Source organism: Emiliania huxleyi (assembly GCF_000372725.1).
Source record: "Emiliania huxleyi CCMP1516 unplaced genomic scaffold EMIHUscaffold_66, whole genome shotgun sequence".
NCBI classification, from domain to species: Eukaryota; Haptophyta; order Isochrysidales; family Noelaerhabdaceae; genus Emiliania; species Emiliania huxleyi.
The window spans coordinates 220,207-242,715 of NW_005197053.1; the positions used below are offsets into that span (position 1 = coordinate 220,207).

Consider the following 22,509-nt stretch of genomic DNA (forward strand, 5'->3'; position numbering starts at 1 on the left):
TCACAGCGTGCTGGTGGTCGTGAAGAGGCGCTACTCGAACAACGGCAGTTGCGCGCGTATGGAGATCAACGGAGTTGTGCGGCTAGTTCCATTTCACAGTGGCACAGCTGGAGTACCATGAACTGTCGGGCGGCCACCGCAAGGCAAAGGCCGCGCGCGATGCCTTCCAGAGGACTGATAGCTTCCCCCCCGCCGCCGAGGGAGGGGCCGAGGGCGCGTCAAGCCCGCCGGCCCCGGACAAGGTCACCCTCTAGTGTGGGAAAGGGCGCAAAGCTCCGTTTCATCTCGTTGCCTACCCCCGTAAAGTAGTTTTGACATAGTGCGCAGTTCCGTGTAACCCGTAACCGTGACGCGTTTTCAAGATTAGCGATAGCGTGTCAGAGTGAATTGGAACTAGCCAGAGCGGAACTACGAGGAGCAAGCGCGCCCGCCGCCCGGTGCACTCAACTGGGAAAGTTGAACAGGGACACACACTGACGCCAGCGCGGCACTCCCTTGCTGGCCGCCCTGCCACTAGGCGCCGCCATTGCCCTTCTTCTTGCCCTTCTTGCCTCCGCCGCCGCCGCCGCCTCGCAGCGCCGCCGCCTCCTCCTCGAGCGCCGCCACGCGCGCGAGCCAGAAGGCCGCCGTACGCTGCACCTCCACCTCCCGCCTCGCCTCCGCCTGCAGCAGCGCCGCCTCAGCCTTGCGCGCGCCCGCCTCCTCGCCGGCCGCCCGTGCAGCGTCCACGCGCGGCAGCATGAAGGCGAGGACCTTTTGCACGTTCAGCTCTCCGCGACGACGCTCCTAAGGGAAGGGAAGGGAAGGTGAGCTTCTCCACACACACGAGGTGGTGGGGCAAGGGGGGGCGACCCTCGCGTCTCCACGTCTAACGACAGGAGCCCCACGGCATTCAAAGCGCAAGGCCCAGTGCGCGTGGGTGAGCGGTGTGTGTGTGTGTGTGTGTGTGTGCGTGTGTGTGTGTGTGTGCGCGCGCGCGCGCGCGACGCTCCTCATCGAGCTCATCCATCACCGCCTCGACTCGCTCGGTAGCGGCTCCGATCGTCTCGCGCATCACCTCGGCTTGGTCGAGCATCGCGTCGTAGTCCGCCTCAATGAATCAATTAGTGCTAATCAGTGTTAATTAGTGTTAATTAGTGTTAATTGGTCGAGCATCGCGTCGTAGTCCGCCTCAATGAATCAATTAGTGCTAATCAGTGTTAATCAGTGTTAATTAGTGTTCATTGGTCGAGCATCGCGTCGTGGTCCGCCTCAAGCGCCATCAGCTCCGCCTCCAGCGCCGACTCACCGACGCCGCCGCCGCCGCCGCCGCCGCCTCCGTCGAGCTGTGCTGTCTGCCCCCTGTGTGCTCCTCCTCCCGCGCCGCCGCCTCCGCCGTCGCCGCCGCCGTCGCCGCCGCCGCCGCCTGCGCCACCGCCGCCTGCGCCGCCTCGCCTCGCCTCGCCCAGCCTCTCGATCCAGAAAGCCGACACCCGCTGCACGTCCGCCTTTAATTAGTGTTAATTAGTGTTAATTAGTGTTAATTAGAAGGCCGCCACCCGCTGCACGTCCGCCTCGCGCTCCGCCGCCGCCTCCTCCAGCGCCTCCTCGAGCCGCGCCTATTAATTATCAATCATTAACCATTAACTGGTCATCGCCGCCTCCTCCAGCGCCTCCTCGAGCCGCGCCCGCCACGCCGCCTCGACACACTCGTTCTCCTCCTCCGCCTCCGCCGCCTCCGCCTCCGCCGCCTCCGCCTCCGCCTCCGCCGCCTCCGCCTCCGCCTCCGCCTCCGCCTTCACCAAGGACGGCGACGGAGCGGCCGCGGCGAGCGCGCCGTTGGCGAGCGCGCCGTTGGCGGCGGCGAGCGCTTGCTCTGCGAGGGCCTAATGGGTGAGGAGGGAGTTCTCTGGGTGAGCTCGGCTGTGAGCTTCCCGGTTGTTTGCGCGGCATCGGTTCCCTGGGCGCTCGCTAGCGCTCACGTGTAGCAGAATACGTACAAGGCAGTGGCTTGAGGGAGGGTCCGGGAAACTTCTCAGGCGGAAGATCGAGTAGGGTCCGAGAAATCTCCGCGGAGGAGGCGCGGCTTGCTCACCGCTCGGGCCATCTCGGCATCTCTCGTCATCTCTCTCCCCTCATCTCGGCTCATCTCGGCGCATCTCGGCTCATCTCGGCGCATCTCGGCTCATCTCGGCGCATCTCGGCGCATCTCGGCTCATCTCGGCGCACCTGCGCGGCGCGGGCCTCGGCGGCGAGTCCCATCGCGTAGGAGGTCTTCTCGCGCGACTCGGCCGCCGCTGCGAGCATCGGCATCACCGCCGACTCGCGCGCCTGGCCGCGGGCGGCATTCCAGTCAGCAGCGGGAGAGGCGGCGGCGGCGGCGGCGGCGGGTTGCGGGTTGCAGCGTAGTGGCGGCAGCGGCGGCGGCGGCGGCGGCGGCGGCGGCGGTGATTATGCGGCGGAAGATTCGATTTGGCAGCGGTGTCGGTTGGTGACAGTGCGGGCCGGGCCGCTGGCAGCCTCTCTCTGGTGTCCAGCCGCACCTCGAGTTCCTCGAGCTCGAGCTCGCGCCTCGTCAATTCTCGCACGAGCGCGTCGCGCCTGGCGTGCCAGTAGCCGGGAGCTCCCATGCGAGGCGCCGGTGCTCGGAGCGACGTGAGCAGGAAGAACGGCGTGGCAAGCACGCTCATGGTGTCCGGTGAGTGGCTAACGATGGCGCTCTCAAAAAGAATTTAAACAACCCAACTCTCTCTCACAGCAGCAGGCAGAAGAGAACGACGCGACAGAGGAGGAAGTGACAAGGGAGAGACCGACGAGAGTGGGACGGCCGCGAGGTGGCATGAAGGTTGCAGCGAGAAGCGGCGAGAGACTGCGAAAAGAGATACGAAGAGGCAGACTCCCCAGGGTGGGCGACGGCTAGCGCTCCACACTCCTCTCCTTAAAATCCCTGTGTGGTGGCGGCGTGCCGTTCTCCCATCCCTCCCTTGGGTTGTGTGTTTTCTTTCTTTCTTTCTTTAGCTGCTGCTGCTCGGTGACGCGAGGGCGCTCACTTAATTGATTAATTCACTCATTAATTCCTTAATTGCGTACCGTATTCCGGGTAATCTTAATTATTAATCATCGGGCGGGGCGCGGCGCGGCGGCTGCGCGAGGCGGCGGCGCGGCGCGGCGGCGGGCGGGGCGGAGCGGGGCGGCGCGACCATCTGCAGTTACCGGGCCTCTGGTCATTGGAGAGCAGCAATGGTCGCGCCGCCCTCGACTCAAGGGGCTGCCTTCCATCCGCCGCTGCTCAGGCCGGGGGAGGGGGGGAAACCTCCTGTTCCTCGCGGAACGGGAGCAGCCCCCTCCTTGCCCGGTGTGCGAAGCAGGGCGGTGGTCGTGCCATCTTTGCTTCAAAACGACCACGCCGCAATCGTCGCCGGCGCGCGACACGTTTCCGTTGGCGGGACTGTCCTGGTCGAGAGTGTGTGCCGCTGAGGCGGGACCACTCGGGGACAGTGCTGACGGGACGCGGCTCGAAGGGCGTGGCTCCGCAGCGCGGCTGGCACTCGTCGCAGAGGCCTCACCTTCGAAAAGTCGGGCATGGCTCCACCCGCAACTTTGTCGCTAACACGCGCGCACCGCCGAGCCTGCGGCGGGCGCGCTGCGGCCGCACGTCTACTTCGTCATAGTGCCACGACGTGCGGCCTAGATTTAGCCCACGCGCCTCTGCTCGCAAACACTCACCCATTGAATTGTCACTGTCCGTGAGTGCGAGATAGGGCTAGCTGCAGGCAGCTAGCCCATGAGGAGCGCGTCCATAGACACCTCACTTAGACCCCACACACGGTCTCGTCCGTGCCTCGCCGGCCGGAGAGATTGCTAGAGGTGGAGCATGCTGCTCTAGCCTCACACATCACTTCCTGTCGTCTGTTGTTTGAGTTGTGCCCTTGTTTGTGCCCTTGGCACCGTGGAGTGCTGGGGGGGGCGACAGGGAGGATGTGGCCCTGAGTTATGTGTACGCCGACTCAGGGTGTGTGGCAGCCAGCTGGCTGTGTGTCTTGTGAGCTTGTTTGTGTCTGTGTGTCGCTCGTGCGTGTCGTCATCATCTGTCTAGCGTCCACCCATACCGCGTTGGTGTCCAGTCCGAGCCTGGCTGTTCTTCACCTTACTACCTACCTACCTACAGCACACAGGCTCTCAAAAAGAATTTTACCATACAAGCCCCTCTCACAGCAGACTGGCTCGGACTGGCACTACAAATGGCACAGCAGGCGACGGCCCCTTACGGGTCGTCAAAGAGGCCGGCGTACTCCTCCGGCCGCTCCTCCCCCTCCCAATCCTCCCCGGGCTCTGGCTCCTCCTCCTTCGCCCGCGCCCTCGCCCCCCGCCGGCGGCGATTCCGTGCGGCCGTCGCCCCCGCCCCCTCCCCGCCCCCATCACGGCCGGAGCCGTACCACCCAGCGCGCACGAGGAACGAGGACTGAGCCTCAACCTCGTCCAACCTCACCGCCCTCACGGCGGCGTCGCACGCCTCAGCCCGCGAAGCGCCAGCAGAATGCGCCGCGGCGTACGCCGCGTCGCCTACCGCCTGCCTCGCGAGAGACGCGGCGCGCCACTCGTCCTCCAGCGCAGCCGAGCCCCACGTAGGGTCTCCCGCAAGCCAGTCCACGCCCTCCTCCCCCCCGTCCGAGTCGCCATCCGAGCTTAGCTCGCCCTCGCCCTCGCCCTCGCCTCGCGCCTCGCCGCTCCCATCCTGCGGCTGCGCCACGCCCCGCGCCTCGCAGCAGCCCCATCCTCGGCAGAGCCCGCCGCACATGCCATGCGCGACGTATGCCTGGCGCAGGCCAGGCACCTCCCACAAAAGAATTTCCGCTGGTTCAACTTAAAAAAAGTTTTTACAAAAAGCCACCCTCGCCTCGCCCTCCCGCCACCTAGCCTCTCGCTCGCTCCTATCCGTGCCACGCCTATCCGTGATCCTGCCGTTACCGCGCCGTCCTTGCTCCTCCCTGCCGTGCCGCTCCTTCCTCCGTGCCGCGCCGCCCTTGCCGTTTAGCCCGCCGCCCCCCCTGCCGTCCGTTACCGCCGTGCCGCCGTACCGCCGCTCCTACAGTGCCACGCCCCGTGCCGTTTGTCCCGCCGTCCGATGCCCTGCCTGCCGTCTGTTGCCGCCGCGCCGCCTTACCGCCGACCCTTGCCGTGCCGCGCCGCCTTTACACACACACCCATACTTCCTGCTTCGACGGGGGTTAGTGTTGAGGAGTGACCCGTGCCGCCGTGTGCCCCGCAGCGGCCTCGCTGGGCCAGAAAGTCGGCCCCGAGTGCCAGCAGCAGCCTCGTTGAGCCAGAACGTCGGCTCGCGAGGTGGGTGCTAGTATGAGCCCGCTGACTGAGGCGTAGTGCTCTTGCAGAGGCGGTTAGTGGTGCACTAACCCCGAGAAACCCTTCGGGTCACTCCTCATCGCAAACCCTGTCAGCAGTCCTCCTCCGGGAATGTACGTAAGAGCCACATACATTGAAGCTCGCTTCCGAGCTCTCACGCCGTGCGTAGGGCCCTTAGGGGCCTAGAGAACACAACCCCCTCTCTCTTTTCGCTCCCAGTAAGCTATAAGTACGTACATTGAAAAACGCACAATCCCGGGCCCCACGGCGCCCACGGACTTCACCCACTTTCGCGACTGTGGCCATCCAACAGTCTAAGGGCGCGGCGGGCGCATTCGAATGCGCTACCTCCGCCCAAATTCGATCTGATACAGTGGGTTGCGGGCATTAAGAAAACAGGATTGCGCGGCACGCCGCCGTTTCTAAGCCTTTCCACAGCCCTCATCCACCCCGCGCCGTGGTTTCTTAGCTCCGGCCGGCACTCAAGCCAGCAGAGCCGGCGGGCCCGAAGCGCGAAGGATTTTTAGGTAAGTAAGAGGTAAGCTGTAAGCTGCGGTCCGCGAGGGCGATGCCAGAGTCTGCCGCTGAGTCGGCTCTCTGGATGACGGGGGAAGACGCACACACGCCTCCATCCACTCAGCGCTCTGGGTGGTAGTGGCGGCGCTCCAAGAGTGGTGCTCTTGGGAAGAGGTTCCTCCTTTCCGCTCCCCCCCCGCAAGGCGCGAGACACACACTCCACTCAGAACACCGCAGACTTGGAAAGTGACAAGTGCGCGCGCCGCAGGCGAAGAGAAATTTTGAGCTGGGGCTCCCGTTCACACTCGTTTCTGGCCTTTTCTCGGGGCCGCGCCTGCGGCGCGCCGTGGTTTCTTAGATTTTTGCGGAAATCGCTCGGCAACCCACTGTAATCGACCCAAATCCCAATTCCCAATGATCCCGAGCAAGAAGGGGCCGATCCATCGCCGGTGCGGCGGCCGGCGAGGCCGCGGCGGCGGCGCCGGCGTTGACCAAGAGCGCTAGGAAGCGGCTCAAGGAGAAGGCGAGGAAGGGGCGGCGCGCTGCAGAGGCGGCGGGCGAGCCGGAGGTGGCGCCATCGCCGGCGCCGCCGCCGGTGTTCAAGACGCTCAGGGAGAAGAAGGCGGCTCAGGCGTCAGCGGAGGGCTGGGCGGCGGAGGTGGCGAGGGCCGAGGAGCTCTACGAGGAGCTGCGCGAGCGCGCGCCCCAGCACTGCCGCCGTGGCGGCAAGTGGGCGCGCGAGAAGTTCGTGATGGCGGTGCAGGGAGAGTTCCCGCGCGCGCGAGGGGCAGGCGTTCCCAAGGGGACGGTCCTGTGCCTCGGCAGGGTGCTCGACGCGCACGATGAGCAGGATGACGCGGAGGGTGGGCACCGGGACTGGGAGGAGGACCCGCTCGGGTTCGACACCAACCCGATGCTGCTCCGCGCCATGTGCATGGCGTTCGAGTGAACGCCGTGCAGGCAGCCTGTGCCTTTTGGTGTACCCCGTTTGTACCGCGTCCTGTGCCCCCGAGTTCATTTAATATAAGAAGGGGCCGACGGCCGAACGGACTGCCCGTCAGTGCTGCCTGCCTGCCTGCCTCTCCAGAGTGCTGCGGCGACGGACACGGCAGATGCCTGCCTCTGCCAGAGTGCTGCTGCTTCTCGCCCCTGCACTCCTGGTCCAACAAGCGCACTGTTCGGAGGTGAGTGAGCCCTGCACGGAAGAGCCGATGACGCTAAAAGGAATTGAAGCGAACCCGCACCAATATTTTGTGCTCGTCGAACCCGAACCCGGCATCTCGTGCGCCCTGGTGGACGACAGCGGCGAGCTTATTGCGAACCCGAACCCGAGGATGCCGGCGGTCATCAGTTACCCAAACGAGCAAGACCACGTCGTCTCCATCACAGCCGTCCGCTGGATGCCGCCGAGCTCTGCTGACGGCTCTGGAATGTACAAGGTGGACCTCGAGGCCCCACCTGGCGCGGTCTGGCCTGGGTCGACGCTCGAACTTCTCTTCCCGCCTTCCTCGCCCCCGCTGGCGCCGTTGCCCCCCTCGCCGCCTCCTCTCCCGCCAAACTATCCCGGGCTGCCCAAGGACTGCGCACTCGTGCCGGTCGTCGCAGAATTGAACGGCGTGAACGGTGCCACGGTCGGGAGAAAGTCGTTCTTTCTCGACCGAATGCCGTGCTCGCACGACAGCAATGGCAGGGTGGTGGTTGGCGTTGGATACGTGGACGTTGGGAAATTCGACTCACTACAAACGGTCTCAGACATTATCATTGTCAACGTCAAGGATGGGCTCGAGCACAATCACGCCCTGGGTTCGCCGGTCCACTTCATGCCCGCTTTGGCGCCGCCAAACGCCCCGCCTCCTCCTCTTAAGAACTGGAAAGCGAGCCAGTGCTGGAGCATCATTACTTCCGCTCAGAGTAGCTACTACAACGGCACATACACAGGAGAGCCTGTCGAGGGCATTCCCCAGGGCGCAGGCGGGGACACTGTTGGCGACGGAGAGGTCGTGTCGTGGGAGGCCGACAAGGACTTAAACGCCTGCTGCACGTCGCTGATCGGGCGGCCGGGTGCCTACTACCTCACCACCGACGGTCAAAACTGTGAAATGAGAAAAAGACCCGCGAACTACCTGGGGGCGGAAATGAAGTGCACACGGAAAGAGCCTTGCGGCAAGATTTACGGGGTGAGCCTGCAGATGCCGACGGGCGGCGGGAGCTCTCCGCCCCCAGCGACGTCGCCGCCGCCGTCCTTTTCGCCCTCGCCGTCACCCTCTCCGTCCCCACCACCTTCGCCTCCCCATGATCCGGGGTACGTCCCGCTGGACCTCTCCCCGCCGCCTCCGTCGCCCCCTCCACTGCCGATGCGGCCCGGAGAGGTCCCCGCTTCAGCCTTCACCCTCAAGATCGGCACGACCCGCGCTGCCCCCGATTTGGATGCCGTAACGGCTGCTGTGATCGACTCCCTCGCCGCCGCCGACCCCTCGGTGCTTGTCTCTGCTGAGCAGGTGACCCTCGGGATCCTCGGCGACAGCAAGGTGAGGGTGACCATCGTGCAGGCCGAGGACGGGCCTGCTGCCGAGGACATCACGGCTGCCGCAAAACAGCCGACCTTCCTCACAAGCATGGCAACGGAGCTCGGCGAAACCGTGAGCTTCGACGTGCCACCCGCCACGGTTCCGGCAGTTGTTGCGCCGCCGCCGTCGGCTTCTCCGCCGACGTGCCCGGCTGGCTGCGTGCCGCGACTGTCCTTCACCCGCCCGGCCCCCGCCGGCCGCCGGCCCCTCTTTGCCTCCTTGTCGGAGTGTCCGGACGGCTGCATGCCTGAGAGGCGTGCCTGAGATCCTGAGAGCAGCATGCGTGCGTAATAAGAGGCTGAGGGGGGCCTTGCTCTTGAGCACTTGAGCACTGTACTTGCTCTGGGTGAAATGCATGCTGCTCTGAGACTGTGTGTGGGTGGGGGACGACGTATCGTCTATGGAGAGAATGTGTCCCTTCTGCAAGGGGCTCCTGTCTGTCTGGATGTGTGTGGAACAGTTTGCCTTCCCTTCCTTGGCCCTTTCGCGAGGTATTTTCTTGAGGTCTGTGAAAAGGTATTTCAGCGTCAGCCGACGTATTTTCTTCTCAATAACAGGTCTGTGACGTGGAGGCACATTGTTGTCATGTAACAGTAACTTTGCGAGCACTGCTGGGCGCGCTGGTAACATGGTGGCGCGTCCGTCGCGGTCACCTGCCCGCAAGCGTCCTTCTAAGGTGAGCACGAAGGAGGCCGTCGAGGAGCGAAATGCTTCCAGAGCTTTGCATGTCGGAGCGACTCGGGTTCTGCTTGGGGTGGTCATCGCGGTGCTGTCTGTGGGCGCTTATGCGTACATCCAGCGTGCATCAGAACTCAAGCTGGAGCCAGGGCCCAGAGTGGCAACTTGTGCTGAAGTCAATCATCCGCGCGCGAGTTTGGTCCAGCAAGCAGAAACTGAGGCCAACTCGTGCAACGGGCGTAGTAATATGGCAGAGGCAGCGGTAAAGGATGCGGCGGAAGCGAAGGCACAGCGGGAAAACGACGAACCTGCAGCGATGGTTCGAGCAGCCGAAGAGACGGCGGCAGAGGCGGCGGTAAAGGAGGCGGCGGAAGCGAAGGCGGAGGCACAACGGGAGAAGGAGGCCGCTGCAGCGATGGTAAAGGAGGCGGCGGAAGCGAAGGCGGAGGCACAGCAGGGGAAGGAGGCCGCTGCAGCGTTGGTTCGAGCAGCGAAAGAGGCGGCGGTAAAGGAGGCGGCGGAAGCGAAGGCGGAGGCACAGCGGGAGAAGGAGGCCGCTGCAGCGTTGGTTCGAGCAGCCACAGAGGCCGCAGAGGCGGCGGCAAAGGAAGCGGCGGAAGCGAAGGCGGAGGCACAGCGGGAGAAGGAGGCCGCTGCAGCGATGGTTCGAGCAGCCAAAGAGGCTGCAGAGGTGGCGGCGACGCCGGAAGCGAAGGCGGAGGCACAGCGGGAGCGGTTGGCTGCAGTGGCCAGTCCAACTAGGGCAGCGAAGACCAGGGAAGAGGAGGAAGCTGCGAGAGAAGTTGCCGCCTGGGCACCTGCCATGGCACTCGTGTTACTTGCCAGCTTCCTCCTACTCGCTTAGTGTACTCTAGGTAAACCATAAAAGTAGGTTTAAATTCGTCCACGTAAGGCTTGGTGAGTGGTTGGGGTGGCCTCAGGCATCCCCAAGGGAGCCGCTGCGGTGCCATATAAGCAGCTTAGTGATTGTCGAGACTTTAAAGTATTCGTCTGAAGATATCGCAAACAGGACAGACGCTACTATGGTCACCAGTAAACCATAATTCGACTTTGAGGGATCATATCTCAAAAAGCCGGGAGACAGCATAGCCTTATTATTGCATATTATACCACATAAGGTCAAACTTGACCCCAGAAGCATCAAGAACCCGATGCTCCGGCTCGACTGTGCCGGCACACTGCCTCCTCGCGCCGGCTGCTAGCAGGCCGTCGCGGCCCGTGGTGCACCAGAGAGAGAGGTCGACACGTTGCCCCCGCCGGCGAGTCCGCGCGGCTCAGGCCGGCCAGAAGGTGTGTGGTGACGGCACCGTGGCAGGCGTGCGGAGAAGAGCTCGCCGAACGCGAGCAGCAGATGGCCAAAGTGTACCAGCGCGAGAGCCTCGCGAGCGGGCGCAGAAGAAGCTCGCCGTGACACGATGCCGGGCGGTGGTGGTGCTCTGGCGACTGTGCACAGTGGGCAAAGTCAGGCTGCAACAGGGCAGCACGATGGTAGTGCCATGCTGCAGCCTGGCCTGACATGCACAGGGCGAACAGAGACACTACTATCGTCCGGCGCTCGTCACCGAATCTGGGCCAACTTCGACCGCCGCCACAGCTCGCCACGAGCACGCAGCGACAAAATGTTGACTGTATGGAAGTTGAGGCTGGTCGAGAGGAAGAGGCTGCCGTGCGAGCCGGCAGCAGGCTGGCTCGTCGTGGACTGCCGCGGCGATTCTTATGGGTTTCTCTGTTCATAGTAGCGTATACGCTACTATGGTTTACCCACATTAAGGGAGTAGCGGGGAAGCTGGTAAAGTCAGAGAGGGGGGCGGCACGGGCTGAGGTGGAGGCGGCGCAGGCGGAGGTGGAGAGGGCTCGGGCGGAGAAGGAGGCAGCGCAGCAGGCGGCGCGGGCGGCGGCACAAGAGTTTGCAGTGACAGCTAGGGATGTGGAGGCGGAGGTGGTGGCGGCAATCATGGAGAGAGCGCAGGCGGAGGTGGAGGCAGCACAGAAGGAGGTGCAGGCAGCGCAGGCGGAGAAGGAGGCAGCGCTGCAAGCGGCACTGCGAGCGGCGACACAGGAAGCGGCAGCGAGGGATGCGGCACGGGCTGATGTGGAGGCGGCGCAGGCAGAGATGAACAGGGCGCGAGCGCAGGTGGAGATAAGGCAGGCAGAGAGGGAGACGCAGCAGACAGCGCAGCGAGCGATGGCACAAGAAGCAAGGCCTGCGGCGCTGGCAGAGACAGAGGCGGCGCGGGCGGAAGTGCCTGTAGAGTCTGCGCCGCAGTACGGGCGGCGTGGCGGGGAGGAAGATGGGGAGGAGGGCGGCGGGGAGGGAGGCGGCGGGGTGGGGGATGCAGCGCCTCTACTGGCGCAGGCAGAGGCGGTGTCCCCCACGGCGGCGGCGTCCCTGCAGCACGGGCGGCGTGAGTCATCTCAGTTCGCAGTGCAGAAGGCTTGGCTGCAGGAGCAAATTGAGGCAGAGGCGGTGCAAGCGCAGGAAGAGAAGACACGCCGAATTGCATTGACGAACAAACGGCAGGGAGTAAGGCAAGTGAATGTCCCATCCGTTCTTGTCCAATGGCTTGGCTTCGTACAAGATTTTGCGCGGGACCCAAATGGCACGTGCACGCTTGATATTCCTGCTAAGATCTCAGACGCAACATTCGAGCGCGTCGCGAAATTTCTGGAGGTAGACGGTACCGCCTTCGATCTCCCTTCACAGCCGTTTTTGGTTTACGAGCTTGCTTTTGCGGCGGATTTTTTGCAAGTCGATGGCCTTCGGCCGAGCGGCGATCACCAGAGTGGCGAGTACCATAGCTCCAAAGACCTAATGGCACGTATTGCCGTGAAGATTGCAGAGCTCAAGATTTTACAGAACGAGCATTCCGGACAGAACGTAATACATTACCATGAGGTGGCGACTATGGTCACTGTGGATGAGCTGCAAAATTGCACGGAGCACGCGCTCAAGCTCATGTGCTATAAATCAGAACCGTTCGCTCTAGAGAAACGTGCCACAATCATCGAAGGCCTCACCTGGAATGCGCCAAAGGAATTGTGCAAATTTGTTCCGTTGCTCACCTCCATTGTCATACAGCAGGTGAGCGTCAGCGAGTTCAGGGCGACGATGACGTGCCTGGCAAAGTGCATTGAGGCACCAGCCGGAGAGCTCGACCCTTGTTTGGTGGAGGAGCTCTGCAGACAAGTAGGCGAGACGGTCCCACGGGCCGAGATGGTAGATCTACTGGATGCAAAACTGAATGCTGTGCTTCAGATGTGTCGATGGTCATGTTCATCATCAAGGACCAAAGATGACCAAAGATGCGTCTGGATGACCAACGATACATCATCAATGATCAAACTTCTAGTGCACGCCGCTCGGCAGATTGTTGTAATTTATATACGTGCTTACCGCAGCACTGATTATCTGGCGGCACTCAACCTAATCGACCGTTACGCCCCCCGAACAATCCAAGGCGAGCAAGATGAACGCTCTCTCAGCGAAGGTAACATGCACAAGATCAAGCTCCGGGGTGCCATCCGAGAAGGCATGGCCGCTGAGCTGGCATGTCTTCGTCTGGGAGCTTCAAACGCACCGGCACCGGCACCGTCTACTTAGGCACCGCCACCGCTGCCACATGTGTGCATGTGCATGTGATTAAGCACCCCTGATCACCCCCCCCCCCCCCCCCAGTGTGTAACCACCTGCTTACACCTGGGTTCCGTTGCCCTCTAGCAAAATAAGCGGCCGAAAAACCGTATTTTTGTTCATTCCTCGTAGTGTCGTATAAAGTAAAAAGTACCTACAACGTAAGGTAAGGTAAGCCGTCAGGTAACCTTGAACGTACAACCGTACCTAGAGAGAGCCGGAGAGTTCGAGGTGCGAGGGTTGCCCGATGCCCCCCTTGCTCCACAGGAGAGAGTGTGGAGATGTTTTGTGCGGGATCAGGCCCGAGTCCCTAGTGTCGCCGGAGCAGTAGCTCCCTTTTTCGTAACAGGAACAGTTTTTTTCCCCCCCCTTGCTCCACATACGTTGTGTGTGTGGACAAATTTACCTTACCTTACCTTAAACCGCTCGCTAAATGGGCGTTTTTCTACTTTCTCCGCCGCGCGCCGGGTCGTTGCCGCCATGCCCTTGCCGCTCGCCGCTGTCACGGCGCGAGGCGCTCGATGAAGTCGGCGAAGGTGCGGTAGCGCGGCGCCCAGCCGACCGCCTCGCGCGTGTAGCTGCAGTCGATCACCTTCCCGGTCCCCGCGCCGCCCCGCGCCGCCTCGCCGCCTTCGAAGGCCGGCATCGGCCGCGCGTCGAAGGGAGACACGAGGCGCGCCACCGTGCAGATCTGCTCGCGGGTGAGCGGGGCGTCGTCCGCAGCCACCAATGTGTCGCCCGCCTGCGCTCGCTGCAGCGCCGCCACGACCGCCGAGGCCGCGTCTGCATAGTGGACCTGGTTGATGAGCCCGTCCAATTAAACAGTTGACTCGCAGGTAATTAGCAGTTAATTGGCCGTTAGTGGACCTGGTTGATGAGCCCGTCCAATTAAACAGTTGATTCGCAGTTAACTAGCAGTTAATTGGCAGTTAGTTGGCAGTTAGTGGTCCTGGTTGATGAGCCCGTCCAATTAAACAGTTGACTCGCAGTTAATTAGCAGTTAATTGGCCGTTAGTGGACCTGGTTGATGAGCCCGTCCAATGAAACAGTTGATTGGCATTTAATTAGCAGTTAGTGGACCTGGTTGATGAGCCCGTCCGCCCGCCCCTTGACCGTCTCCATGCCGAGGTACGCGTTGTGAGCGCCGCGCTCGAGCAGGTACAGGCCCGCCAGCCGCACCACCGCGCCGCCCGCCGCCGTTACCGCCGCCTCGCAAGCCAAAAGACGGGCCGCGCGCGGCGTATCGCTCACCGCCGAACCCTCAGTCACCACCCCGCCGTCCTGCTCCGCAAAGACACCCGCAGACGAGGTGAAGATGAAGCGGCCTCCGCCGCCCTCCCTGCCGCCCTCCCCGCCGCCCTCCCCGCCGCCGCCCCACATGCGCAGCGCCGCCGCGACCTCGGCGGAGTAGTCGTCGTTCCCGCCTGGCGCGGCGCAAAAGACGACATGGCCGAAGCTGCCCTCACCGAGGCCGGCGTCGGCACGAAAGAGGTCGGAGCGAAGGCAGGGAGTGATGCCGCTCGCCCTCAGCGCGGCGTCGCGGTCTGCGTCAGCCCGCCGGACGACACCTGCGCGGCGGCGAGCGGCAATAAGGGCGATGGAGGCCGACGCCGGGCAAAGGCGCGGCGGCGGCGGCGGCGGCGGTGGCGGCGGCGGCGGCTCCAGGACGGCAAAATTCCCGCAGGACACGCGGGAGAGGAGGTAGGGGTGGCACGACGAGGTGAGGCAGGCGTGTGCGTGCGAGCGGCCACTACTCACGCGTGTGCGAAGCTCTCTCGCACCGCGGATGGCCACGTCTGGCCCGTGCAGCCCGCGCCACTCCTCGGCGATGAGCTTGCCGAGCACGCCGGCACCGACGATGAGGAGAGGAGGCGCGGAGGACGTCGCGGAGGCCACGGCGGGCCTCGCCCTCGTGCTGGGCGTGAGGCTAGAGAGCGAGAGGAGGCAGAGACCGCTCATGAACTCGGAAAAGAAAACGCGCGACATGTGTTCTCTCGAGGTTCTCGAGGTGGATATCCTTTGGCCGCGTTGGGTAGCGAGGATTGGTGTAACCCGAGCCACGGAGGCGTGTTTTCTGACGGCCGACCGTCAGTGCACGGAGTTGCCCCTTCTCCGACTGCCCCGGCTAGTTCACGAGTTTCGCGGGAGTGACCCCATGCGTCAAACCCGGGACCTAGCGCGGGTGGGTTGGAGGGGGCTCGCCCCGTTCCTCCCCATCGGGCCGCGTGAGCGGCCACGCCTCGCAGATTCGTTTTCGCGCCTGGGTCAGACGCGCGGGGCATCCCCCGGGTCGCTCGACCAGCGATCCGAAGAGTGGCCGCTATGCGAACGAAAGAGTGGGGCCCTCGACGCCTCAGTCCGGCCCTCCGAGGGGGGAAGGGAATGGCGGGGTCCCCTCGGGCGCCTCAGTTCGGCCCTCCCGAGGGGGGGAGGGGAGCAAGGGGGTGGGGGGATTGGGGTGGGGGGAGGGGTCTCGGATTTCGTGGGTCTAATACTTGCCCTTTCGGGGAGGGGCCTCAGGCCGGCTAGCGCAGTGGCGCCCGCACGACGTCTTCCCCTCCTCCCTCGAGGCAGCGAGTAGGCAGCGAGAGGAGGCCTCGAGCGCCTATATGAAGGGTTGTGAGATGGTGATGGGAAATGGGTGGTCCGGGCGGGCGGGGCGGGCGGGGTGATCGGAGAAATCGTAGCCACAATCAGCAGCAGCGGAGCAGCAGCAGCAGCAGCAGCAGCAGCTGCAGCAGCTGCAGCAGCAAGCAGCGGCCTGCCGCAGATTGCTGCCGTTTGTATTATTATTAACAACGAAGGCGCTCTCAGAAAAGAAAAATTCTCCCGGGCGGCGAGAAGTGGCGAGTGCGCAACGAGCGCAAGCGCCTCCTGCAGCAGCACTCGGCCATCATTGCGAGGCGCAACTGGGAGATGACCCAGCGCAACGCGTGGCCGAGGATGGGCGACAAACACGGGGAGGCACGTAGCCTGCACCGCCTTTCCAGGGATTACCGCCGCATTGAGAAGGACGCAGGTGGGGAGGCGCCGGCTTTGCAGGGACTTTCGCCCGCCGCCATTAGAGGGAAGACAGACAAGGCCGAGGACTCAGCAAGCCCGACCGAGCGGTGCCGCATTGCCCTCGCCCTCGCCTGCCCCATGCCTCGCCCACTCCTCGCACGCGTTGATCTCACGCCTCTTCACCTCCACTCCACTCAGATAACCGACAATGTCGCTTCGCACAACGATCGTGATCGCTCTCGCCTCCGTCGCCGCAAACGCCCTGCCGGTCCAGAATGAGGTGATCGCGTGTCCGGAAGTAGTGACGGAGCCAGAGCACTTTGTGGCGTGCTACCAGACGAATCAGATGGCGAAGGTCATGGGCCTCAGCGGCCATTTCCCCTTCACGTTCGACAATAAGACTTTCATCGGCTCGGGAGAAGGATCAGCACCTGGGCCGCTGGCCTTTGTGGCAGGCGACGATTCCCTAGAGACCCTGCTACGGGTGAACAAGGACCGCGCTGACGCAGTCAAGGACCAGCAGTTCACCGACGCGGAGGCAGGGTACAGGCTCACCGCCGCCATGACGTCGCTGGTCGGCTTCCCAAGGTCTGCAGTCTTGAGTTCGAAACCGAACAACTTTACTTTCGTCGTGTTCAAGTCGTCTGCAGTGTTCAAGTCGTCGTCTGCGGTCAGCATGTTTGGCTCCGAGCAGCCCGTTGTCCCGACTTTTTCTTTCTTCGCGGAGTTCGTCAAGTCGAGTTCCGGCTTCGAGATACCGCTGGATCTCACCCGCGATTTGGTCGCGGCATACGCTGAGCAGCCCAACCCAATGGCAGCGTTCTCAAAGGTGACGGGCTGTGACGAGAAGAAGGTGAGGGCACTTGAATATGGAGTCCGGGTGAAGCGTTATGGCATCAGCAACGCAGCTGTGATGCAGCAGAGAGGACTGCAGCGCGGAGGGGGAGCAGAGGTGAGGAAGGCGGCAGAATGTCGGTAGAGGCAGCGAGAGCACGATGGGTGTGAGGGCGAGGGCTGAAGTGCTGCCACCTTGCCGTTCGCGTCTGACTCGCGATCAAGTGTTGACCGGATGCGACTCAGCACCTCTGGGCTGGGGTCGTAGTCGGGGCCTTCGTACATGAAGAAGCGCGGCGCTGATGGCAGCGCAGTCGCCTGCAATGCCGACGCCGCGCGCTCCATGCGCGCGGCGGTTGCCGACGTGGCAGCGTGTGCCGCTCGCGGCCAGCGCGACGCGAAGCGGCGGGCACCAAGTCAACAGTAAGTATTTAAACAAAAGAACTCTCTCTCACAGCAGACAGGCTCGACACAGGTGCGAACTGGCGCGTGCTAGTACTATCACCGGCACACCACCGTAAGTAAAGACGTTTCTTTTTCAGGGATTGGAGGCCACCCATACCGCGCTAGTGTCCAGTCCGAGCCTGGCTGTTCTTCATCTTCCAAGAGGCGCAGTTACTGCCACACTTCCGGTGCGTGCCCTCGCCAAGCGGCTGCACAGAGGAGGACGATGGGTTCTGTGCGGCACACGCGCTTCTCTTCTCGGGGGCACAGCTCAGGATCGGGAAGTGCGGCACCCGGATGGAACGTCTTATCTGAGCCTGATCTCGGCAGCCCTTTCGAGCCCCCCGCCTCTCTCGCGCCCTCAACGAGCCTGGATGGGCCCGCCCTGAACTGGTCCGTCCTCAACTGGTCCCATCGGCGTTCTCCTCGTCGGAGATGGACCACCTTATCCCACCCGTTGCGCTTGCACATGGCCCGTGCCCAGCGCTGTGCCCAACGCGGAGACGGCAGTGATGTGCACGAGCAGCGGAAGTTGGCTCAGACCGGCGACTAGCGATGGCGGCGCAGCTGTATGGCGTTAACCTTTCTGCAGCGGGTAGCTGTGCCGTTTACCGACTATCCATCGCTCGCGTCAATTCGCTCGCGCCAGATTGGCAACTCACCCTCCAGCCAAGGAACGAGAGCTGTTAGAGCGAACCGCAACGGCTCGTAAAAGACAGCAGTGACGAATGTTAAGGCGAGTGCAAAGCGCATCTCCGCTGTCGCTGACTCGGAGCAGACCAGCTTGAGCACATCCGTCGGACGGCCAGCAGAAAAGAAAAAAATCCTGATCTTCACTTACTTCTTCTTTCCGTGCAAGCCCCGCAGAGGTGCGGGCGAGAGGGCGGCCCGAGCCCGAAAGGGCCCGCCCTCGACCTTGCTCTACATGGTAACGGATAAGAAGAGAAACTACGGCCCGGGACACGCTGTGGTTCAGACGCTTTCATCCTCTTTGAGCCAGCCTCCTTCGATGTTATGAAACACACAGACTACTCGAGTACTCGAGTACGTGCCTCCCCGTCTTTTGTAGCAGCCTGCCTGCCTGGGCCCTGGCGTTCAGAGAGAGTTTCTTTTTTGCACAACACTGGGCACAGGACTGGGCACGGGACTGGCTCGCACTGGCACTAACACAGGTACACCACGGGAGCCGCCTAAGCGACTCCTGCGAGGGTGGCGAGGCACTTAGCTCCGTGCACCCGCCCACCCCCGCCACAGGCAAGCTCATTCACGTTCTTTTTTGTTTTTTCACTTTTATGCTTAAAACGTGCAGGACGGACCCCGACGGATGTCCGTGACGAAGGGGCAAATGCGGAGGAGACAGCTACTCTCGGAGAGCGATCGAGACGCCGAACGGTTGCACAAAAATCAGTTTGGGGGCCCTATCGGCCTCTCCCACAGGTGCTGCTTCAACGACACATTGTTCGTCTACGCGGATGAATCCTACACTGGCCCGATCGGCATTGGGCTGGTGCAAGACTCGCTTGGCGTTTGGAGCGGGACGCTGGCCGCAATGCTCGGCTTCATAACCGACCACATGGCGGCGCGTGTTGTCTACCTCAGAGACAGCGACTGCCTGAACGACATGGACGGAACACCCGACTTCTTCTGCCAGAGGACAGACGGCTCACACTCGACCGTTCCGGTCACCCGCTTTGTGACGCTCAACCGGAGGTTCCATTGGCTGGAGCCGCCGGAGGAGCGCAGCGTCTGGGTTACAACCTCGTTCGTCGAAGCTGACGAGGCCGCCCTCTTGCCCGTCTACTACGACTCGTCGCAGCTGGGAATCTTCACCTTCTTGGGTGCCCCATTGACCGTCACGCACTGCACATTCATTTACGCTTTTACCACCCACGTGACCTCACGGCCGCCTCCCCTTCCCGCATGACCTCACGGCGACCTCCCGCCTCGCTGCTTCCGTAGAGCCTTTTGACACCTCTCTGTGGCTCGCGCTCGCAATCTCTTGCATCGTGGTCGGCGCTCTCATGCCGATGACCCTGCGCGATCCCCGGACCAACGCGACGCGAGTCCGCGGCGGCTTCTTTTTTGCCAGCTTTTCAGATCGCGTCCTTCTCTTCTACCACGCCGTCTCCGAGCTGTTGGGCAAGGAAGACTTGGAATGGACGACCAATACCTCTTCCCGCATCCTAAAGGTGGGGTGGCTCATGTTCATCCTCATCACCGTTGCCTCGTACACCGCCAACCTCGCCGCCTTCTTCACCGCATCGGGGCGTGTGGTCAGAGGGCCGCAGGACATGGAGGCGCTGAAAACCCACGTGGCTTGCTCCACGCACGACTTCGACACCATGGAATCGCACCACGAAGAGGCGATCTTCTACGGGGTTCCGAATACGCTGGGTGGGATGATCGGCGCTTGGATGCCACACGATCATGCCCTTTATCGCGAGGGCGTAGCAGTCAATTATGGTGAGCTGACGTTCAAGGAGAAGAAGAATTCAGATACGTTCAGTAGCAGCGGGTTCATCGACCGGTGTGCGCAAAAGGTGCGTGCGGGTGAGGCGGGCTTGATCTTGGGCCCGCAGTCGGAGCTCGCAGAGTGGCTGTTGGACAGAGCGCGGCCAGAGAATTGCATGAACTGGGAGTTCAGTCGCGGGATCCACCTGCATCACGGCCCTCTGGCGCAGATCTTCCTCGCGGTCAACAAGTCTTACGGCTGGCCCTTCTTCTCCGCGCTACAAGAGTCGACTGCCTACCTCCGCGCCAGTGCACCCGTCGACATCCTCACAACCATCTACGCCCGCGAGCAGAACCAGGGCGGGGCGTGCCCAGCTTCGCTGCAGAAAGTGAGCCACCGCATCGCATTCTCCGACCAGTACGGAGTGTTTGTGGTCTTTGGGACATTCACCGGAGTCGCGGTCCTCGTCAGCTTCTTCGAGGCGTATCTGCTGCAGCGGCGCAAGCGGAAGCTGGCGCGGCGGCATGATACCGACGACAACGGGCGAGGCGTCATGACCGACACTGAGCTGCTGCGTGAGGTGATCAAGGAGCTCGACCGGGTGCACAAAAAGCTGGACGAACAAACCCAGTCCATTCCCAGCAATTCCACCGACCCTGGGCCTGCCCCTGCCCCTGCCGCGGCGCCGGGAGAAGGCGGTGGCAGCAGCAGCGACAAGAGGCCTCGTCGCATGCGCCTGATCGGCGGTGTAGGGATCGGTCCGAGGGCGAGGTTGGAGTGGGTGCGCTCACCTAGGAAGGTAGTTAGCAGGGTGGGGTAGCTCGGATCCGATCCCTCTTAATTTTCTCCAGTCACAGCCTCCGCGCCCGGCTTCCCGGGACAGCGGCCCGCCCTCGAGCCTCTGCCCAGCCCCCCCCGCCCTCCCTTCGCCGCTCCGCACAAACACACACCACACGCTTTTTCGACCCGGAGCATTTCTTTTTTCGTGCCGGTCCATGGATGTCAACGACGCGGTATGGGTGGACGCTAGACACAGATGATGACGACACGCACGAGCGACACACAGACACAAACAGGCTCACAAGACACACAGCCAGCTGGCTGCCACACACCCTGAGTTCGCGTACACATAACTCAAGCGTCAAGGCCACATCCTCCCTGTCGCCCCCCCAGCACTCCAAGGTGCCAAGAGAGAAGAAACAAGGGCACAACATCACAACAGACGACAGGAAGTAACACGCGAGGCTAGAGCAGGCTTGCTCCGCCTCAATCTTCCAACACGGTAGGTAGGTAGGTAGAAAGGTGAAGAACAGCCAGGCTCGGACTGCGTTTTATACCCACCCAGCCCATGTCCCGAATCCAGCCATCGCGGTGTGTGTGCGCCACCATGAGCCGCGCCGCGGAGCTTGAGGAGCTCGCTCGCCGGTCCGCGGTGAGCGGCGCATCATCGTCGCTGAGGCACACCCTTGAGAGCATCTTCTCGAACTCGCAAGGCTCTCCTCCGCCGTCGATGAGCTCACCCGCATCTGAGAACCCGAGACAGTCAGCGCGTCCGCCACCGCCACCGCCGCCACCTCCTCCTCCACCTCCGCCTCCGCGACCGGGTGAACGTAGTGGTGCGGCCCCGCCAGCGTCTCCAAACCAGCAGACGGAGGGACCTGGCGGCAGAAGGCCGCGCGCCGCCAGGCGACGAGGCGGCGGCGGCGGCGGCGGTGGCGGCAGTGGTGGTGGTGGCAGCGGCAGAGGCGGGACGATGGTGTGGCTGCCTATGGCGATGGCCGCCTTCGCTCTGCTGGTGGCTGTCGGCGCGTCTGCCCTCTCGCTGCACAGTCCGACGGCCCGGGCAGAGGCGGACCTCCCCGGAGTGCGGGAGGGCACAGCGCCGTGGCTGGTCGAGCTGATGCGGTCGAACCAGCACGCGCACTCGCAGGCGCAGCAGGCCGTCTCGGGCGCGTACCACGACGCCTCCCGCCGCGCAGACGCGTGCTCCGAGGAGCTGCGCGCCGCCGTGGCCGACCTGGCGCGCGCCGAAAGCCGCGCCCAGACCTGCGATCGCGACTTGCTGGCGCGCGACGAGTACCTCAAGGCGGCGGCGCCGGAGGTTGCTCGCATCAAGGCGCGCTCTCTTCCTCCGCACGAGCTCGAGATCACCCGAGATCACCCGAGACCGCCCGAGATCACCCGAGATCTCATCCGAGATCACCCGAGGTCAGGCGGAGCTCAAGGAGGCGCAGGAGCAGCTCGTGCGCGTTGAGGCGTACTTCGGTGCTGCGGCGATGGCCGAGGTGCGGCCCCCACCCACGCGGGACCGACCCTCCCTCCACAACCTGTGTTGTGGGGACTCCCGGCCGTGCCCCCCCCCCCCCCCCCCCCTCCCCCCTCCCCCCTCCCCCCCTCTTCGCGCGGGTGCGGTCTGTGAGGCCCGGCCGTGCTCTCTGATAGGCGAGTCGTCACCGAGGCTGGATCGACGTGCGGTCTGTCGCCGTCGCCGTCCAGAGCCTCTCAAGGCGACGCTCGGTCCCTTCTTGTAGGCTGGCTTGCGCGCGCCCTCGCGCTTGGGGCGGACCGGAGGCTCGCGGGAGGAGCAGGAGGCGGAGGCGGGAGGAGCGCCGTTGCGACGCCCACGGTCGGTGGCGGGTCACCGCGAGGTGCTGCTGCTGCGCGGTGAGGTGGCGTTATCTCTTTGGCGGGGGGGGCGGGCTCCCGAGGCATCGAGACCGCCCCAGCGATGCAGAGTGACTCACTATGTGTGCTATAAGACCCGTGCCGGTGCGGGTCGTTTGTTCAGCCCCCGTGCGCGAAGGCCTTGTAGCCGGGAGTGCGCCGGTGCATCAGACAGGAATCAGAATTGTGCCTTGCGATGAGTCCCCTCGTTTTGTTATTCAGTTTTCAGATCGTTAAATCTCTCAAGCGTCACAAGGCACACGCGCACGCCGCGCACCGCGCACGCGAAAACGAGAGAGACCCCGCGCTTCTGAGAGGTGTCAGGTGAGAGGACACTGAGACCGTGAGAGCTGAGAAGG

The 22,509-nt window shown here is 63.4% G+C and overlaps 6 protein-coding genes across 6 annotated transcripts; 3 read left to right on the forward strand and 3 right to left on the reverse strand.

Moving 5' to 3' along the window:
- Positions 1-513: 513 nt before the first annotated feature.
- EMIHUDRAFT_105187 (hypothetical protein) lies at positions 514-2,669 on the reverse strand (the record flags this gene model as incomplete). The annotated part of the gene is made up of 5 exons (XM_005762816.1): positions 514-786; positions 1,013-1,090; positions 1,539-1,598; positions 1,686-1,865; positions 2,523-2,669. 5 exons carry the CDS (start codon positions 2,667-2,669, stop codon positions 514-516), a joined length of 738 nt encoding a protein of 245 aa, XP_005762873.1.
- A 1,574-nt stretch (positions 2,670-4,243) lies between these two features.
- Positions 4,244-4,777, reverse strand: EMIHUDRAFT_215649 (hypothetical protein; the record flags this gene model as incomplete). The annotated part of the gene is made up of 2 exons (XM_005762817.1): positions 4,244-4,291; positions 4,430-4,777. 2 exons carry the CDS (start codon positions 4,775-4,777, stop codon positions 4,244-4,246), a joined length of 396 nt encoding a protein of 131 aa, XP_005762874.1.
- Positions 4,778-6,270: 1,493 nt separating this feature from the next.
- Positions 6,271-6,805, forward strand: EMIHUDRAFT_105188 (hypothetical protein; the record flags this gene model as incomplete). Its single annotated transcript, XM_005762818.1, has 2 exons — positions 6,271-6,305; positions 6,361-6,805. 2 exons carry the CDS (start codon positions 6,271-6,273, stop codon positions 6,803-6,805), a joined length of 480 nt encoding a protein of 159 aa, XP_005762875.1.
- Positions 6,806-13,255: 6,450 nt separating this feature from the next.
- EMIHUDRAFT_105190 (hypothetical protein) lies at positions 13,256-14,739 on the reverse strand (the record flags this gene model as incomplete). Its single annotated transcript, XM_005762819.1, has 3 exons — positions 13,256-13,549; positions 13,834-14,321; positions 14,535-14,739. 3 exons carry the CDS (start codon positions 14,737-14,739, stop codon positions 13,256-13,258), a joined length of 987 nt encoding a protein of 328 aa, XP_005762876.1.
- A 1,225-nt stretch (positions 14,740-15,964) lies between these two features.
- EMIHUDRAFT_105191 (hypothetical protein) lies at positions 15,965-20,306 on the forward strand (the record flags this gene model as incomplete). Its single annotated transcript, XM_005762820.1, has 4 exons — positions 15,965-16,609; positions 16,859-16,962; positions 18,472-18,872; positions 18,994-20,306. 4 exons carry the CDS (start codon positions 15,965-15,967, stop codon positions 20,304-20,306), a joined length of 2,463 nt encoding a protein of 820 aa, XP_005762877.1.
- A 933-nt stretch (positions 20,307-21,239) lies between these two features.
- On the forward strand, positions 21,240-22,298 carry EMIHUDRAFT_215657 (hypothetical protein; the record flags this gene model as incomplete). Its single annotated transcript, XM_005762821.1, has 4 exons — positions 21,240-21,587; positions 21,700-21,771; positions 22,018-22,155; positions 22,290-22,298. 4 exons carry the CDS (start codon positions 21,240-21,242, stop codon positions 22,296-22,298), a joined length of 567 nt encoding a protein of 188 aa, XP_005762878.1.
- Positions 22,299-22,509: the final 211 nt, after the last annotated feature.